Source organism: Malus sylvestris, chromosome 17, assembly GCF_916048215.2.
Source record: "Malus sylvestris chromosome 17, drMalSylv7.2, whole genome shotgun sequence".
NCBI lineage: Eukaryota > Viridiplantae > Streptophyta > Magnoliopsida > Rosales > Rosaceae > Malus > Malus sylvestris.
The window spans coordinates 27,355,016-27,372,533 of record NC_062276.1 but is presented as its reverse complement, the minus strand read 5'-3'; the positions used below and the strand labels follow the sequence as shown (position 1 = coordinate 27,372,533).

At 39.7% G+C, this 17,518-nt stretch overlaps 1 protein-coding gene across 5 annotated transcripts; it reads left to right on the top strand.

The window, feature by feature from the left end:
• Positions 1 to 984: 984 nt before the first annotated feature.
• Positions 985 to 15,681, top strand: LOC126609978 (probable protein phosphatase 2C 60). Of its 5 annotated transcripts, none has more exons than XM_050277912.1 (11): positions 985 to 1,146; positions 1,989 to 2,111; positions 2,662 to 2,725; positions 3,253 to 3,361; positions 4,255 to 4,423; positions 4,960 to 5,085; positions 6,444 to 6,567; positions 6,668 to 6,744; positions 7,063 to 7,115; positions 15,044 to 15,098; positions 15,175 to 15,681. In XM_050277912.1, the coding sequence occupies exons 2-11, from the start codon at positions 1,995 to 1,997 to the stop codon at positions 15,367 to 15,369; spliced, it is 1,089 nt and encodes a 362-aa protein (XP_050133869.1). In that variant the 5' UTR covers positions 985 to 1,146; positions 1,989 to 1,994; the 3' UTR covers positions 15,370 to 15,681. The 5 variants fall into 5 exon arrangements, with proteins under 5 accessions (XP_050133869.1, XP_050133870.1, XP_050133867.1 ...); XM_050277913.1 differs by having other exon boundaries at positions 1,016 to 1,150; XM_050277910.1 differs by lacking the exon at positions 985 to 1,146 and adding an exon at positions 1,159 to 1,518.
• The last annotated feature ends 1,837 nt before the right edge of the window (positions 15,682 to 17,518 follow it).

Genomic DNA, 17,518 nt, shown 5'->3' with positions numbered 1-17,518 from the left:
AACTCATGTCACTGGCCGCGCAGAAGATCTGTTCTAAAAAAAATTATCTTGGGTAAAAGTATGTTGATTTCGGTTGCAGAGATAGAGCGTGAAGATGAAGGAGATCCAGGAAAATTATCCACGATATATTGAGGATATAACAACTCGTATGGATGATATACTTATAATATTTATGATATTTCAATACTATATTTATACATGGATATCAATATGGACATCGTATAAACAATATTCACCTATTTCAGTACTATTAAGACATCGTATTAACAATATCTCAGTACTATATTTATACATGGTTACTTCAGGCATTTCCTTATTTTATCTCTCTTTTTCAAACAAAATTAGCCACATATGCTCTCTGACCAAAATTGAATTCAATGGCCATTGATGAGTTAGGAATGGCATGTAAATTATACCTTTCAAAGCAACCAGTTCCTGCAACCAAAAAAAAAAAAAAAAAAGTATTCATATTTGTTTATTGTGCGATGTAGTGTAATAAATAAACATCCATGAGAGAGCATGAATGAATTCACTTAGCGTCGAGTTACGTGGTGTCTCGGTCTAATAATTAGACTAAAATGCTGTAGTGATGGCAAACTTGTTCCTTGTAACTCCTCCAACGTGGAAATTTGGAGATGAGCGATCTGGCCTTAAGCAAGCTCTGAGTTGTGGTGACTTAAGGGGAATTGATCGGTTGCTTTTTAGTTTAACGAAAATGAAAACTAATGAAAATGATTTGAAAATTTTGAGTTTTAACGATAAGGACAAAATAAAGGGTAAAGTGAATAATAACATGATTGACTTTTTAGTGTAAAAATATGATTTTTCGTTAAAATGAACAGTACCGAAAACTTTTTGTTAAAATTCCCTTTTCGTAAGAGGTTTTAGTTTGAAATAGTGAGAAATAAAAAGGAAATAAAATGTTTATTTATTTTCTTGCAACAGAAATGGGCATCTGTCGCCTATTATGAATGACGCGTGTCAGCCCTCTGGTTTCAACCAAAAATGCAAGATGAATCAGTGCCAAGTGCCTATATATATGTAATTGTATATCCATAGATCATCAAATTCCACTCACTCTTGTCGGAATTTATCCTTCAACGCAATCGGATCTCTCTCGCGCACACGCCCAAATCAAACCAATTAGCGAGTGTGATTCCTTCAATCCCTAGACCCTTTTTCATGTTGAATTTTCTGATCTTCTTGTCCATCAAATAATTATTAATAATTGCTTCACTCAGTTTGATTATTGTCATTGTGCTTGTGAGCCTGGAATTTGATTTTTTATTTATTTTTAATTTTGTTTGAGTAATCTTTGTTGTTTGATCTGTTTGGTTGCCAAGAAAACGCGGGAAATTGTTTTGCTTCCAGTTGTACAAATTCAAGTGTTTAATCTCGATCCTGTACGGAAGTTTCCTCCGTTTCAGCTGCATCATTGGAATTGGAAATGGTAGTTTAGTTATGGCGATTTCGATTTGGTTGCTAGATTTGGAAGAAGAAAAAAAATTCATCAAGATGGTAGGCTTTTATTTTAATGGGTCATGAACTGATTGGGATTTTTTTATGAGTATTGCATAGCAAGCAAAGGATCCATTGATCAATTGATGTCGTCGTCTTCTATGCATTTAGTATTCTTGAGCCATTAATGCCGCCTGCGAATTAAGAAACTTTTGAATCTTGCAGTTTCTTCTGCGCCTACGTGCATGGACACGGTGGTATTCCCTTGTATCCCCGTGTCGTGTCATATTTCTTTGTGATCATACAGCAATTCTTCTTGTTAATTTGACGTATCCCCTTGTCGTGTCGTGTCCCCGTGTCAGTGTCCGTGTGGATGCGTCGTAGTTCTGCGCAAATGGGCAGGGGATATATGTAATATGTTGTCACAGTATACATATATGTGAGCACGACCGCTCCGTGCGTGTGGATTTGAAAATGACCTTGTTGTCCGATGATATGTATGATTGATGAGTTTGATAATGTCGTTGCAGCTGGAGATGGGAATATATCTCAGCGCTCCAAAAACTGATAAGGTCTCAGAAGATGGTGAGAATGACAGACTTCGATATGGGTCATCCTCCATGCAAGGGTGGCGTTCAACCATGGAAGATGCTGTAAGCAAGCTTTATGTTATTCTTCTTAATTCGTATCCGCATTCCCTTTGATCAGGTTACTTGAGTAGTGAGATTTACATTTCACTTGCAATTGTCATACTTATTATCTCATGACATTTTGTCTGAACATGAAAGTGATATTCAGTTATTTATTGAGTATGCGGTATCCATATGCACCCATTATATCCAATTCTATAGAATCCAATTACAGCATAACTTACATCCATATAGATACAGGTATATAATATATAGTGAACGCAGAGAGAGGAAGATTTTGCATGACTAGCTGGAAGTCGGTAACTTTATGACTGCTAGAAGCTTAGGCATCTAGCTAATGAGTGGAACCAAATATGCTCATTTTCATCTGATATATGTCCAAGGTTGTTCAAAGAGTCGTAATGATTCTTTTCAAACATGCCGTGCCAAAAAGAGAAGAGAATATAGTCTTTTATCCAGAGGGGTGTCTGGTGAACTAGTAGCTCTCAAATTTGCCATAGATTGTATACTGTTTTTCCTATTACCTACTAAAAATACTTGATTTTTGTTGTAGCATGCTGCTTATCCAGATTTTGACGGTTCAACATCTTTCTTTGGTGTTTATGATGGCCATGGAGGTTAGGTTTTAAGTTTTGTAATTTAAAGTTTACTTTTTTATACTGTGATCTTTCATTTTGTAATTGGTTTTCATGTCCATGCTGGACTTCTCAAGTTGGTATTCTCTTCATGATCACGTACTTGGAATCAACATTTATTTTGTGTTTTAGATAAACCTCCAAAACTAATCTACTCAATCTTGAACCATGAGTTGAAAACATACGGCAATACTATTCTCCCAATTCTCATTGAAAAAAGTTAAACGAAATAAATTCCAAAAAAAAACGAATAAATTCCAACACCATGTGTGCGCAATACTTTGCATGAGGTTGGTAATAAAACCTAGTCCTGGAAATTTTGCTGTATATTTCTTGGATTTTCAGCTGCGAACCTTTCTTGAGTTGTCCCTTCCCACATCGTAGCCCTGCAGAAGGGACAGTGTTGTTTAGTTAGAGATGTTTGTGAGATGGGATTTCTTAATGTTTTAAGTTTTTAAAGGTTGGTACTATGTGATGAGGCCTTATCATCACTAGTCCTGGATTTGCAGGTAAAGCAGTGGCAAATTTCTGTGCCAAATATCTCCACCAACAGGTGCTCAAGGATGAAGCATATCTAGCTGGTGATTTAGGCAGTTCTCTGCAGAAAGCTTTCCTCAGGTTACTTAACCCCTTTGTATAATTAATGTTCACATTAGCAATTTCCAGCGCATGCATCTATGTTACCACTTTGTCCCAAAAACAAGGATGCAAGAACCTGTCTTTCTTCTGTATGTAATAAGTTGTAAGTCATCTTGCACCAATTCCCTAAAATAGTTCATACTGACATACCATGTTCATGCTTTTGCTTTTATTATTATCGAGTTTATAGGATGTTAAATGTTTGTGTACATTGATGGAGGAGCCAAGTTAAAATTTAATAAATGCAGTTTACACATATAGTCTGCAAGTTCATTGTCTTTAAGTCTTTCTGTGTTACAATATTAATTTATTAGGTGTCATAAATTAGTCTTTATAATTCCTAAGTATATTAATGTGGATCTTTCCTGATTCATGTACCAATTAGCCTATAAAAAGGCTACTTTGTAAGGTAAGTGGTAGTGAAAAGAAATTCTGGGTTTCTTGCTTATGTGTGAGGCACAGCAACCTTGGAGTGATTCCAAGGAACTTTTGGTGTGAAGCTGAAGGCCTGTGAGATGCCGGAATTTTTTAAATTCTTGATTGGAGTGATTCCCATACACCTTTGGTGTGATGCCAAAGGCCGGAGTGAGTCCGGAATATGTTCTATATTTCCTATCCCTACCTATTGTCTACGTCATTCGTGTATAATAAAAGTCCCAAAACTAAAGAAATGGAACCACGTTCGGGGGCATGTAATTCTTATGAAGCTGTAATGTCAAATTCTATTGCAACATATGGGTGAAGCTTCATTTTGAATCGACTTTTAAAATTTACAATCTAATGATGGAATACAATAAGTGGAAGAAAGTTGTAATTAGGGGTAGGAATAATTTGTATATTTTGTCATCTTAAATTGCTTTTAACTGAGGCAGGATGGATGAGATGATGCGTGGACAAAGAGGCTGGAGAGAATTAGCCATACTGGGAGATAAGATAGACAAAGTTTCTGGTCTTATAGAAGGGTTCATTTTTTCTCCAAAGAGTGTTGAAGCTAAGAGTAGTGCATTCAATGACCATGTTGATCAGTGGTCTTCTGAGGAGGTACTCTTTACACATCAGCTGCATTTAGCAATTGTACTATATTCTCCATTTCTTTTGGTAACCATATCACCAGATGCACAAATGTTTTAGTGGAGACTGGAGACAGATTTGGCTTGTAACTGAGAATTTTTTTTTTCTTGTTGTATAAGAGTTTGAGATTTCTTGTCCTAGTTCTTCTAAATTTTAGGACTCTTGAAAATCTTCCTTATCAAGTTATAGAAGTACTTTGTATAGCATGGAAGTCATCATGGCAAGGTTTTCATAAGCTTTGAAGGCCTTGACGAAAAATTTCATCTAATTTCTTCAGTTTAACATGATTGACACTTATCAAACTCAAGATGAGGTGAACAACAATCTATATGGCAGCGGAGGGAGTGAATCATCATTAACTACCTGCCATTGACAGTTTGAGATGTTAGCCTTGATAGTTAATACTATGATAAATATATCTGGAATTTACTTGGTGTACTTAATTATTTTAAAATTTTAATATGTAACCGTATTTCATTAAGAAAAGTTTTTGGGTTTTACATCAGGGGCCTCATTCTGATTTTGATGGACCAAATTCCGGAAGTACAGCTTGTGTTGCTATTATCCGAAACAAACAACTTCTTGTTGCCAATGCTGGTGATTCTCGCTGCGTAATATCCAGGAAGGGTGAGGTATGCTGCAGTTTCAATGAAATTTTTTACCAATGGAATATATGTAATGATGTGTATTATGAGGCAGCTTTGTTCGCTTTTTTGTAATATACTGTCGTAGTTATTTCAGTTCCCTGTCTGCAAATGTCCCTGTCGATAAATTTTTCGTTTGGATCAATGTCAAGACCTGTAGTGCTATAATGTTAAGGAATATTTAATCATATGCAATACTCAAAGCTACATAGTTGTCTTTACTAGAGACTAGAGGTGAAGTTTTGTCTCTTTTTCTTAGCTCCTTAAGCTCCAATCACTCACTCTCGTTCTCAAATCCCTTTACAATCTTCTTCCTTTAGTTTGCTCCTTAAGGTATCCATGAAACCTGAGGTTGGATTTTAACTCGTCATATAATCAATATAAGTTTTGGAAAGCCTCAATGTATTCTTCCACCATCGAATTGTCCAAGCTATAATTGTCTCCAACTGTTTTTCCACCCATAAAGCATTTGGGGGCAGGTTTTGACTCTGAACTATCTCTGTGAGTGAGATGCCTGCTGTTCAAAATGTATTTTCAAGAGGTGTCAAACAAAGGATGGAAGATACCACAAAGTTAACTTTTCTTTGTTAGCAAGTATAATAGGAATGGGGTACAATCAAAGTGTACCAGCTGTTATTAGACATAAAACAGCCTGCTGTTCAAAATGTATTTTCAAGAGGTGTCAAACAAAGGATGGAAGATACCACAAAGTTAACTTTTCTTTGTTAGCGAGTATAATAGGAATAGGGTACAATCAAAGTGTACCAGCTGTTATTAGACATAAAAAAGATCAGCAAACATAAAATGTTTGACACAGCAGCATCCTTCCAGACATAAAACTCAAACAAAAGCCTCCCAAACCACAATCAGGGAAATCGCAGAATGCAAAAGAGGCCGAACCCATAGATAGGAGAAAAACTTAAGTAGGGCAAGTGGGCCCCCTTTTTTGCCTCACTCTCTCTCACAAGCCCCTGCAGCCGGCCCCCTGCGTCATGTTGATGTGTCAACTTCTTAGTGGCTTCCCCTACATGCCGGACCATGTAGCTCCTCTACCGAAGTTTCTCTCCATAGAAAGGACCCAAAACGTAGCCTTATTTCATTTATAGTCCCCAGTGTCTCCAATTTTTCCCTCAAACATCGGCTCAAAAGGATGGGTATAATCCCCCATCTGCTGCACTTTTCACTTCGGTAGAACTTCCTTAACAAACTGCTCCTGACCCCAACTTTTGTACCAAGGTTGTAGGAATAGATCAAATGAGTTTCTGCCATTCTGTTGCTTTACTGCTGAACCGCTGATCTTTATTAGGAATTTTGTCTGTGATTCCTTATTCAAGTTTTAAGTGCAGGCATATAATTTGTCTAAAGATCATAAGCCTGACATTGAGAATGAGAAAGAAAGAATTCTGAAGGCTGGTGGATTTATCCAAGTTGGAAGGGTCAATGGAAGTTTGAACTTGGCAAGAGCAATTGGTACAAAAAATTTCCTTGCCCTTTGAAAGGAGAAACTGGGAAATAACCTCTTTCTTTTTTTTCATTTGAATTTCATGTAATTATTTGCTGTTGCTTGCAGGGGATGCGGAATTCAAGCAGAACAAACAGTTGCCCGTTGAAAAGCAGATTGTGACTGCCAATCCTGACATAAATAGTGTATGCAGCATTTCATTTCAGTACTAAATGATGTGAAATTTGGATAAGAAATTTGAACCGTATATACTTACAATACAACCAATCTTATAAACAAAAACAAATTGTTTTTTTTTAGGAGAAGTATTCTTGTCATCCAAGATATCTAGTCTAGATGCTAGTCAGACTTCCAAAGTTAAAGAAAGAAAGTGCTCTGTTTGATTTTATTTCTTTTTTGTTTTTATTATTTTGACTGAATAATATTTTCTTATAGACCATTCTTCAGAACTTGCTTCAGTTTCACTAATTTATGTTTTTAATTAAAAATTCCCTTTCATGTAGGTTGAGCTTTGCGATGATGATGAGTTTCTGGTCATAGCTTGTGATGGGATATGGTAAATTTTTCTTTGTAATACTTTCATATCGGAAAAATAAGTTCTTGTTGATTACAGTGTACATTTTATCTCCATCTGATATGTTTTCTAAAGGATGTAGGCATAAAACTCGAAATATTGGAAACGTCGAAGTACTTTATGGAGCTCAAATTGAGATGAGTGTTACTATAAACTCAGCTAGAGATACATCCTGGGGAACAACCGATCACTGTTTTATTTAGGATGGGCGTCACCCGTAAGTGGCGCGCTGTGTGGCCTGAGCACAGTGATAAGTGAGCAAGGGTCGCTGTATCTCCATCGGCACCCGGATGCAGTGTTAAATGAGCAAGGGGGCTATAGAAACTTCTTTTCGAACGACTCCACTCAAAGTTGTTTGGGAGCATATGCTCCTATCAACTTTACACGGGACACACAAAAGAAGTACTTTGATACTATTAGACGGGGAAGGGTGAAGAAGCTAGGACAGAAGGGTAGAGTTCAAGAGAGCAAAATGCGTTTAGGAACGTGGAATATAGGAACCTTGACGGGAAAATCTATGGAAGTAGTAGAAGTTATGGTGAGGAGAAGGATAAATATTATGTGCTTACAAGAAACTAAGTGGGTTGGTCGTAAGGCAAAGGATCTAGAAAACTCAGGGTTTAAACTATGGTATTCGGGCACAAATAGAACGAGAAACGGTGTTGGCATCATCGTGGACAAGACCTTGACACAAGATGTTGTAGATGTCAAGAGGGTAGGAGATAGAATCATGGCAATCAAGATTGTAATAGGACAAGAACTTATCAATGTGATTAGTGCGTACGCACCTCAAGTAGGGTTGGATACGAGTTCGAAGGAGAAATTTTGGGAAGACCTTGGAGACTTGGTGCAAGGAATTGCTCAGACGGAGAAGTTATTTATAGGAGGAGATTTAAATGGACACGTGGGCAAGGAGACAGGCAACTATGGAGGTTTTCATGGTGGCCATGGTTTTGGGGAGAGAAACGAGGATGGGGAAGCTATCTTGGATTTTGCAATGGCATATGATCTCTTCTTAGCCAACACCTTCTTTAAGAAGAGAGAAGAACATGTGATCACCTACAAGAGTGGGTCGTCAAAAACACAAATAGATTTTCTTCTAATGAGGAAAGGGGATCGTATAACTTGTAAGGATTGCAAAGTTATACCAGGAGAGAGCGTGGCTAATCAACATCGCTTGTTGGTGATGGATGTACATATCAAAAGAGTGAGAAAAAAGAACAAGACTTGGAAGTGCCCAAGGACTAGATGGTGGAATCTAAAGGAAGAAAAACAAGCCATTTTCAAAGAGAAAGTAATCACCCAGTGTGTGTGGGATAGAGAGGGGGAAGCTAACCAAATGTGGGATTCCATGGCTAGTTGTATCCGAAAAGTAGCAAAAGAGGTATTAGGAGAGTCCAAGGGCTTTGCCCCACACCAAAAGGAATCTTGGTGGTGGAATGAGGAGGTACAAACAAAGGTGAAGGCTAAGAAGGAATGTTGTAAAGCTTTATACAAGGATAGGACCGATGAAAATGGTGAAAGGTATAGAAAAGCGAAGCAAGAGGCGAAGAAAGCTGTGAGAGAAGCTAAGTTAGCGGCTTATGACGATATGTATAAGCGACTAGATACCAAAGAAGGAGAGTTGGATATCTATAAACTAGCTAGAGCAAGGGAAAAGAAGACAAGGGACCTAAACCAAGTGAGGTGCATCAAGGATGAGGATGGAAATGTTCTTGCTACAGAGAACGCGGTTAAAGACAGATGGAAAGGTTATTTTCATAATCTTTTCAATGAAGGACATGAAATGAGTGCTTCTTTAGGGGAGTTGAGTAACTCAGAAGAGTGTAGAAACTACTCTTTTTATCGTAGAATCCGGAAGGAAGAAGTGGTTGTAGCTTTGAAGAAGATGAAGCATAGAAAAGCAGTAGGCCCAGACGATATACCAATCGAAGTGTGGAAAGTTTTGGGAGAGACAGGTATAACATGGCTCACTGACCTTTTCAATAGGATTTTGAAAACGAAGAAGATGCCAAATGAGTGGCGAATGAGCACTTTGGTGCCTATCTACAAGAATAAGGGCGATGTACAAAATTGCATGAACTATAGGGGTATTAAGCTAATGAGTCATACAATGAAGCTTTGGGAAAGAGTCATTGAGCATAGATTGAGGCAAGAGACACGGGTTTCGGACAACCAATTCGGGTTCATGCCAGGGCGCTCAACAATGGAGGCAATCTATCTCTTACGAAGATTGATGGAAAGATATAGAGATGGGAAAAAGGATTTACACATGGTCTTTATAGATTTGGAAAAAGCGTATGATAGGGTCCCAAGAGACATTCTTTGGAGGATTTTAGAGAAGAAAGGAGTACGAGTAGCATATATCCAAGCTATACAGGATATGTATGAAGGAGCAAAGACTGCCGTAAGAACTCATGAAGGACAAACCGAAAGCTTTCCCATAACTGTAGGATTACATCAAGGCTCATCCTTAAGTCCTTACCTTTTTGCGTTGGTAATGGATGAGTTAACAGGACATATTCAAGATGATATTCCTTGGTGTATGCTTTTCGCAGACGATATAGTGTTGATAGATGAAACTCAGGAAGGGGTAAATGCAAAGCTTAACCTTTGGAGAGAAGTGTTGGAATCTAAAGGTCTTCGCCTGAGCCGATCAAAGACAGAATATATGGAGTGCAAGTTCAGTGCAAATGGAGGCCAAAACGAGTTAGGGGTGAGGATCGGAGATCAAGAAATACCAAAGAGCGACCGTTTTCGTTACCTAGGATCTATCTTGCAAAAGAACGGAGAATTAGATGGAGATCTCAACCATAGAATACAAGCTGGATGGATGAAGTGGAAGAGTGCATCCGGCGTGTTGTGTGACCGCCGTATGCCACTGAAGCTCAAGGGAAAATTTTATAGGACGGCAATAAGGCCGGCGATGCTGTATGGCACAGAATGTTGGGCGGTGAAGCATCAACACGTACACAAAATGGGTGTAGCGGAGATGAGGATGCTTCGTTGGATGTGTGGGCACACGAGAAAGGATAAGATTAGGAATGAGGATATCCGGGGTAAAGTAGGAGTAGCCGAAATTGAAGGAAAGATGAGAGAAAATCGGTTACGGTGGTTTGGACATGTGCAAAGAAGGCCTACTGACGCTCCGATTAGAAGATGCGACTATAGGACAGAGGTTCAGGGCCGAAGGGGTAGAGGAAGACCTAGGAAAACTTTGGAAGAGACTCTAAGAAAAGACTTAGAGTACTTGGATCTAACGGAGGACATGACACAGGACAGAACACAATGGCGTTCTAAGATTCATATAGCCGATCCCACTCAGTGACTTGGATTTTCCAAGTCTCCAACCGAGAAGTTTTCCTCACTCGGGAAATTAAGGGAACACTACCTCAACCTACATGCTCCACTCACAAAGCTTCAACATACAAGCTTCAACAAAAGAAAATTCAAAGAACTTAGCGAAGAAGGTTTTGGTGTATTTAACACAATACGTTGAAATGAAGGAAAACTTATTTATTGATATCCCCGATAAGTTACAAATATGTACATATACTTGAGTCAAAATAAATAAACAAGAGGGAGCCTTCACAAAGGTTGCTTAGGAGAAGTCTCAGCAGTCGGTAGAGCCCAGAAAGAGAAGGCACCGGAGGGGGATCATTCGGAGCCTCAGTACTGGACAAAACCCTAGAAGGAGGAGGCATCAGAGGTTGATCATTTGGAGCTTCATTACGCGGTACAGCCCCAGAAGACGAAGGCAATAAATGCCTTTGGAACAAACCCACAAATCTCTGATGATCAAGTAAAACCTGACCATCAGATTCCTTCATCTGGTCAAGCTTCCTCTTCATGTTTGTAGCATAGTCATGTGCGAGCCGGTGCAACTGTTTATTCTCATACTTGAGCCCTCTAATCTCCTGTTTGAGACTCATCACTTCAGCCGCCAATGATTCAACTTGGCGGGTTCGAGCAAATAGGCGTTGGGCCATATTAGACACAGAACCTGCACACTGAACACTGAGAGCCAGAGAATCCTTAACAGCCAACTCATCAGACCGTTTGGAAAGTAGTCTGTTATCTTTAGGAGTGAGAAGGTTCCTGGCCACTACCGCAGCGGTCATATCATTTTTCATCACGGAATCCCCAACGGTAAGAGGACCAGTAGGGGAGACGAAGGATGGGCGCCATATGTTGTCTGGAGAAGGCGGGGCTGCCTCTTCAACAAGGTTCAAGTCAAAACGACGGTCGGAGGGGCCAGACATTTTTCAAAGGTGTTGAAGAGAGAAGAGGTCGGATAAATCAAGATCTTAGAAGTGCAAGAATGGAGCTTCTATTGGTGGATATTTAAGTGTGCTTTGGAACTTAATGTCAGCCCCTATAAAAATCTGCACTCGACGAAACTTCAGAAATCGAAGAGGCGCCTGCTCAGAACTCGAAGAGGCGTTTGCTTTCTCAAAAGCTGGGCTGCTCAGAGACCTCGAGGGTCGATCTCAGAAATCGAAGAGGCGTTTGCTTTCTCAAAAGTTGGGCTGCTCAAAGACCACGAAGGCCGATATCAGAAATCGAAGAGGCTTGCTTTCTCAAAAGCTGGGCTGCTAAGAGACCACGAAGGCCGATCTCAGAAATCGAAGAGGCACCTACTTTTCCAGCCTTGTCAGCACCTGTCACACGCACACTCAGCTTTGCGGAAATTATGGGCATTCTGTTGAAGATTTCTGGCGAAGTAGAAAGCACATGAATCGTACTGTTCACTTCCCATACGCAACAGTAACTCATGGGTACCACAGATAACTTTGCCAAAGTTCTCTGACAAAGTTGAGACACGTGAAGCTTGCAGCTCCCGCTACATCGCTCTGACCAAGAAGGGTAAAAGAATTGCAAAGAAACAACACTAACAAAGTTTAGACACATAAATTTTGAAGGTCTAGCTACCATATTATTACCCACAAGGGTAAAGGAACAGTACCACTGCTGGATAATTGGAAAGTCCCGATGTGTCAACCTCTGTACTTCGTGGCAAGGTAGACTAGCAAACATGCCAACCTTTACTCACATTCAAGAAAACACTCTCAACAGGATTGCTTGCTCCAAAATCGAAGAGGCACCGCCCTCCGAATCTCGAGAGCCAGACTCCCAACATGATTACTTTCTCAAAAATCGAAGAGAGGGTAAAGGAACAGTACCACTGCTGGATAATTGGAAAGTCCCTGTGTGTCAACATTTGTGCTTCGTGGCAAGGTAGACTAGCAAACATGCCCAACCTTTACTCACATTCGAGAAAACACTCCCAACAAGATTGCTTGCTCCAAAATCGAAGAGGCACCGCCCTCCGAATCTCGAGAGCCAGACTCCCAACATGATTACTTTCTCAAAAATCGAAGAGAGGGTAAAGGAACAGTACCACTGCTGGATAATTGGAAAGTCCCTGTGTGTCAACCTCTGTGCTTCGTGGCAAGGTAGACTAGCAAACATGCCCAACCTTTACTCACATTCGAGAAAACACTCCCAACAAGATTGCTTGCTCCAAAATCGAAGAGGCACCGCCCTCCGAATCTCGAGAGCCAGACTCCCAACATGATTACTTTCTCAAAAATCGAAGAGACACCGCTCTCCGAATCTCGAGAGCCAGACCCCCAGCAGGATTGCTTTCTCAAAAATCGAAGAGGCATCGTTCTCCGAATCTCGAGAGCCAGATCCTCGACAGGATTGCTTGTTCGAAAACCGAAGAGGCACCACTTTCCCAACTTCAAAAGCTGGATCTCCTTGGATAAAGCTTGTCTGTAATCTTCACACGCAACATCAGCTTTCCAGATACCACAGACCACTTTTTCAAAGTGCTCTGACAGAGTTAAAACACGTGAAGCTGGCAGCTCCCACTACCGTGTTATGACCAAGCAGGGTAAAGGAATAGCATTATTACTTGATGTTAGGGAGACTCCTATATATGTCGACCTCCATCCCTAACGGACAGGCAGACCTGCAAAAATGCTCAACCCTTTCTCTTATCTGAGAGGGCACTCCCAACGAAGCTTTTCGAAATATTCAGCTTTCTTTCCCCCCGATAATACCTCTGTAAACAAGCTATACTAGAGCAAGAATATCTCATATCATCAGGGTTAAAAGCAAGAGTATCCCATATCATGCTTTTTCCCTGTCTTTTCCTTTGGCCTTGTTCTTACCTGCAAGACAAGGAGAACGAGAGCAATCAGTCAGCACTTGGAATCAAGCTTCCAGCCAGGAACTGACTGCCTGGAACCCCTTACCTGATTACTTACCTGGCATTGCTCTCGAGTACTCATCTTCAACATCTTATGCTTCCAGGGAAGATACCGCATCTGCCTGAGGAACAAATAGGGCAAGTGAGAAGGATACAAAGAAGCATGGGGAGACAAGCGTAACAGCACACGTGCCGATACATCCACTACTCTGTCAAAAGCAAAAGTATCCCATATCAGCAGGGTCGAACGTACTCTAGATTTGATGGACTTGTTTTGACCCTCAAATTCTTCAGTCGGCCTTATACTCTGGAGGAAACCAGAAAACCCTGCAGCCTGGTTCAAGAATAAGCCTGTGGAAAGTTACTTCTTCAAAAGCAAAGGTATCCCATATCATCTCTTCTCATTTTTCTTCTCTTTATCCTTCATGCTGCCTGCAAGATAGGGAGAATGTGAACAACCAGCTGGAGCTCTGATTGCTTACCTTGTCTGTCACCTCTTTCAGCAGATCCCCTAGCCCGGCGACTTGGGGGACTCCTACTACATGGTTTGTATCGCGCTTGACCAAGCCTGAAACTACAAGTAAGCTTCAAGTGAAATTGATACATTACCTTGTGCATCTCCACCAGTTACAGATACCACCCCTGGATGGAGGAAGAGTACTTCCAGAGAAGATGCCACATCTACCTATGAGACAGATAAGGCAAGTCAAGACGATACCACACTCCGGTACTTAGAAGTTTCGTGGTTACGAGATCATTCTCCCACAATATTTCCTAATGTCATTTGTACTAAATCATTCACTTGTACTCACTAAAGGAGAGCTTGAACCTATGTACTTGTGTAAACCCTTCACAATTAATGAGAACTCCTCTATTCTGTGGACGTAGCCAATCTGGGTGAACCACATATATCTTGTGTTTGCTTTCCTAATTCTATCTATTTATATACTTATCCACACTAATGACCGGAGCAATCTAGCGAAGATCACAAAAAGTGACCGTTTTCGCTACCTAAGATCTATCTTGCAAGAGAACGGAGAATTAAATGGAGATCTCAACCATAGAATACAAGCTGGATGGATGAAGTGTAAGAGTGCATCCGGCGTGTTGTGTGACCGTCGTAGGCCACTGAAGCTCAAGGGAAAATTTTATAGGACGGCAATAAGGCCAGCGATGTTGTATGGCACAGAATGTTGGGCGGTGAAGCATCAACACGTACACAAAATGGGTGTAGCGGAGATGAGGATGCTTCGTGGGATGTATGGGCACACGATAAAGGATAAGATTGGGAATGAGGATATCCGAGGTAAAGTAGGAGTAGCCAAAATTGAAGGAAATATGAGAGAAAATCGGTTCCGGTGGTTTGGACATGTGCAAAGAAGGCCTACTGACGCTCCGGTTCGAAAATGTGACTACGGGACAGAGGTTCAGGGCCGAAGGGGTAGAGGAAGATCTAGGAAAACTTTGGAAGAGACCCTAAGAAAAGACTTGAGTACTTGGATCTAACGGAGGACATGACACAAAACCGAGCGCAATGGCGTTCTAGGATTCATATAGCCGACCCCACTTAGTGGGAAAAGGCTTTGTTGTTGTTGTTGTTTGTTCTTCAACTTGATACATTAAGATAATAACAGGCACACGTAGACTTTACATTCTGCTACTTTATTGAAACGCTGATGCACGCTCTCTCCAGGGACTGCATGTCAAGTCAACAACTTGTGGACTATGTCCGGGAACAATTAAAACATGTAAGTTGACGAACTTCACTGAGATTTCCAAATATATACCAATTTGAGTGACATATGTTTTCGTACGATATTGCAGGAAAGTAAACTGTCAGTGGTTTGCGAGAGAGTGTTTGAAAGGTGCTTGGCGCCATCATCTGGTGGAGAGGGATGTGACAACATGACAATGATCTTGGTTCAGTTTAAGAAACCTGTTGCTTCAGCTGCATCTGTTGGGAACCAGCCCATCGCGTCTAATCCGCCATCCGAGAAGGAAAAAACCGCAGCAAACTAAATAAATCTTCTGGCGGCCCTAAAATGATGACTATATAGAAGGACTGCATTTCTGCAAGTTATTCAAAGTTTGTTCAGATTAGGATGGCGTTCACATGACAGTACACGTTCATAGTATTTGTCAAATAGCAGTATAGCTTTGAGTTATGTACATGCCCGGGAGTTTGTCTTTCGGTTCTCTCCACAGGTTGAAATTTATAGGACGGAACATTTTCTTTGGATTGTAACCTGACCAAACAAAGATGAAGAATGTTATTCGTTTTCTTTCGTATTGCTTGTGAAGTTGGAGCAATAATGCATTGAATCAACATCATGCAGTGGTTGTACTTCAAGTATTTTTGCAACTTAAAAATATTTTCTCTAAACGAGTCAGGCTTCAGAAATATTGATCTATTATGCCAATAAATTCCTCATATAAGAGGGACCTTCAATTGAGGGACAGAGGGCTCATTATATATTTGTCTTTTTTCTTAATTATAATTAAATATCTTGATGGTGTATGAAACAATACAAAGTCAGAGAATCTTGTTAGCATCTCTCAACAAAACAATAATTTGGTAGCAAAACTCTGCAATTAGTAAATTCAATTTGGACGACATGCCATGAAATTAACTTAGCTGCTGAACAATTCAGCAGTCACTCATGCTTACCTCCAATCCCGTGTGAATACGTATCCAAGTTTTGAAAGCAAGACTGACTGCTGAAAAGTCTTGTTCACATGCCATAGGTGGCCAGTGTGTGGATCCTCGTCCCAGCATCCCTTAAATTGAAGGGCAGCCTAGGATCAAAATAGGAGGGCGGACCTCATTGGTGCCACGCCTGCATATTGGTGCCACGCCTACATATCTTATTATCCACTCGTTTAAAACGGACGACTCCCTGCGCTGTCGACTCTGTCTTCGTCCGTTAATAAAAAATGGGGTAGGCTATCTACATATTTTAAATTACTTCTTACATATCCTTATTAATTTCTGTACGTTAATCTTTTTTAATTCATCCGATCCAAATACTGAAAATTAAAAAAATATGTAAGAAGTAAAATGAGACGTGTGAATATCACATCTCTAAAAAATAGGACTCCAATATTATCCACACCCCTCTTGCATTAATTTACGAGCCACGAGGTGAATGCTGCGTGCCTATATTATCGCCACATAAATGTTGCCACGTGTTCATATGCAAGAATAATTTTAACTTTATGCCCCTTGATTCTTTCTCAATTCTGTCTGCTCCCCACTGGTTCTTGTTCTTCTCTGGTAACACCCCTAGATTTTTTGTTCTTCACAAACAAGAAGCAAGTGCGGTGTGACTTTTCGTTTACGCCGCCTGATTTTAGATAAATCATATTTTAATCCTTCCAAGTTGTAAATTTCAATCTTTGGTCCTCAATAACGATGTGTGTGTGTATATATATATATAAATTTTTTTTAATTAGGATGAGAAATGAATTTGGTAAGATAGCAAAAGCAAGGTTGATGATGATGACATTGATTGTGAAATATTAGAGATGCACACATTATTATAAACGAAGGCAAGAGAACGAAGAATCATACGAGGCTTGAGAGTTGAGTCTTGACATATTACCTATATATAACATAAAATAATTACAACACAAGAACAAAAAATAAGTTAATCACCTCACCCTAAATTGAAAGGGTACCATAAAAGTTAAATTACTACGTTATATGTAAGAAGATGAAAGAGTTTCGAACTTAAGATGTAGTAACTGCAAAGGCAAAACCTTATCAATCAAGGCCAATAAAAAAAAAGTCTATTAGTCAATTGTTGGTAAAAATTTTAATTTTAAACTAAATTAAAATGTGACAAGAAAACAAAAATTCTAGTTATTATAAAAAAATAAATAATTAGATGGTGAAATCATAACTCGAGCACAAGAGATTTTTTAGTGTGCCGGTACCTAAACCATATGTTATTATACAAGTGGAGGGATATTTGAAAAAAAAAAATTATTCACTTGTATAATAACATATGACGTATCATCCTATGTTTTAAGGACATTGAAAAATCTCTCCTCGAGCACAAAGAATGAAGTTAAATTGACTTTACTATGTGCGTTAGAAATATAGTCATCTACACATTGAAAAACAAAAGAAGAATCTCTTTAGAAACAATATTTAACGAGTCGTACA

Excerpts from the sequence above, each read along its gene's own strand:
- LOC126609978 (XM_050277910.1), top strand. The coding sequence starts at position 1,462 with ATGGCGATTTCGATTTGGTTGCTAGATTTGGAAGAAGAAAAAAAATTC. Across the intron at positions 6,745-7,062 it reads CCAATCCTGACATAAATAGT|GTTGAGCTTTGCGATGATGA; the intron begins GTATGCAGCATT and ends CCTTTCATGTAG. Across the intron at positions 15,099-15,174 it reads TCCGGGAACAATTAAAACAT|GAAAGTAAACTGTCAGTGGT; the intron begins GTAAGTTGACGA and ends ACGATATTGCAG.